At 51.4% G+C, this 1,538-nt stretch overlaps 1 protein-coding gene across 1 annotated transcript in view; it reads left to right on the top strand.

Moving 5' to 3' along the window:
* The window catches only part of LOC119316208 (protein SAWADEE HOMEODOMAIN HOMOLOG 2-like), an 8,321-nt gene extending 8,140 nt beyond the window's left edge, over positions 1 to 181 (top strand). Inside the window, exon 9 of the mRNA XM_037590528.1 lies at positions 56 to 181. Within this exon, the coding sequence (XP_037446425.1) occupies positions 56 to 181 (126 nt within the window). The remainder of the gene's footprint in view (positions 1 to 55) is intronic.
* Positions 182 to 1,538: the final 1,357 nt, after the last annotated feature.

The raw sequence follows: 1,538 nt of genomic DNA, 5'->3' as shown, positions 1-1,538 counted from the left end.
CCCTCCCCGATTTGATCCAGAACCCTAACTGACCATCCCCATCCTCCTCCGGTAGCACGAGGGTGACTTCTCGTTTCGGGTGGCGTGGTACCACCTGTCGGACGACGGGTTCCCGATCAAGCACAACGTGGACCGCCTCCCACCGCCGCTCATCGCCGACCTCAACGGCGACGGCCGCTGACGGTGTCCTGGACTAGGGGGTACTCAACACGTCATCTCCCGATCTGATAGATTGGGCCGAGGACCCCCGTGGCCGTATACTCATGGGCCAGTTCGGACAGCAGCCGCATACAAGGAAGATTCCACAAGACTTGGCGATCAAGACAAGGACTCGTCCCCACCGGCATATTCGGCTAGGACTCTTGTTATCCTAGGCCTCTGGTGCATTATATAAACCAAGGCCAGGCTAGTCGATAGAATATATACATACAATCATACCATAGGCTAGCTTCTGGGGTTTAGCCTCTCTGATCTCGTGGTAGATCTACTCTTGTACTACCCATATCATCAATATTAATCCAGCAGGACGTAGGGTTTTACCTCCATCAAGAGGGCCCGAACCTGGGTAAGACATCGTGTCCCCTGCCTCCTGTTACCATCCGCCTAGACGCATAGTTCGGGACCCCCTATCCGAGATCCGCCGGTTTTGACACCGACATTGGTGCTTTCATTGATAGTTTCGCTGTGTGATCGACAAAAGGATCGATGGCTCGCCTGCAGATCAACTGCGACTTCGGCATTTTCGTCACCAGCTCGACTGGTCACCTTGGTTCGACCAAGAACTACGCCCCATGTTCGGATCACCATGTTCGGACGAGGGCCTTCATCAAACATCAACTCCGATCTCTATAAAGATCATGGAGGAATCATCCATGGAGCTCGGGGGCTCAACGTCAACATTGCCCTCAAGCGAACGTGCTGTTTTTCTGGCCAGCGAACTCGTATCTGCCGCCACCACCTCCTCGAGTATCGCTTTGACGATCACTTTGGTGGAATTGTGCGGAATTGAGTCTATAACAACCCTGGAAAATTCCGTCGAGTTCTGACAGAGGAATGTCTGGCAATCCACGATATACCGGAGCCCTGTCAAATCTGGACGAGAATCTGGATGAGTTTAGGGCGTGGTGTCTAGCTTCTAGCTCGGACGTCCTTTGGAAGATCCAACTGTTGTTCGGCTGCGGAATTCCTATATCTACCACCTCTCAAAATTTCAGCTCGATCCGACTGTCCAAACTCAGGGAAACTTCCGATTAGTGCATCACTTTTCGGATCTGTTTTCTGCGCGAAAACGAATCTGACCCGAGTTCGTCTTTTTTATGAACGGGATTTCGGACATCCCTTTTGAATAAAGTTTTGTATGGGGTATTGTGTTTTGTTCCTGAACACATCCCACTAACTTTAAGATCTTTTGAACATGATCTTCAACATCATGCTGGTGTCAAACCAGTCCGGCAATATTGCTCCACGGCTGCCGACCTGCGCTAGACACGTCGTCACTTTGTTGAGCCGAGCTCAACTTCTTCGGATCATCATCTCGG

Source organism: Triticum dicoccoides, chromosome 6A, assembly GCF_002162155.2.
Source record: "Triticum dicoccoides isolate Atlit2015 ecotype Zavitan chromosome 6A, WEW_v2.0, whole genome shotgun sequence".
NCBI classification, from domain to species: Eukaryota; Viridiplantae; Streptophyta; class Magnoliopsida; order Poales; family Poaceae; genus Triticum; species Triticum dicoccoides.
Note: the sequence above shows the minus strand (reverse complement) of the source record. Positions and strands in the feature narration are given on the sequence as shown.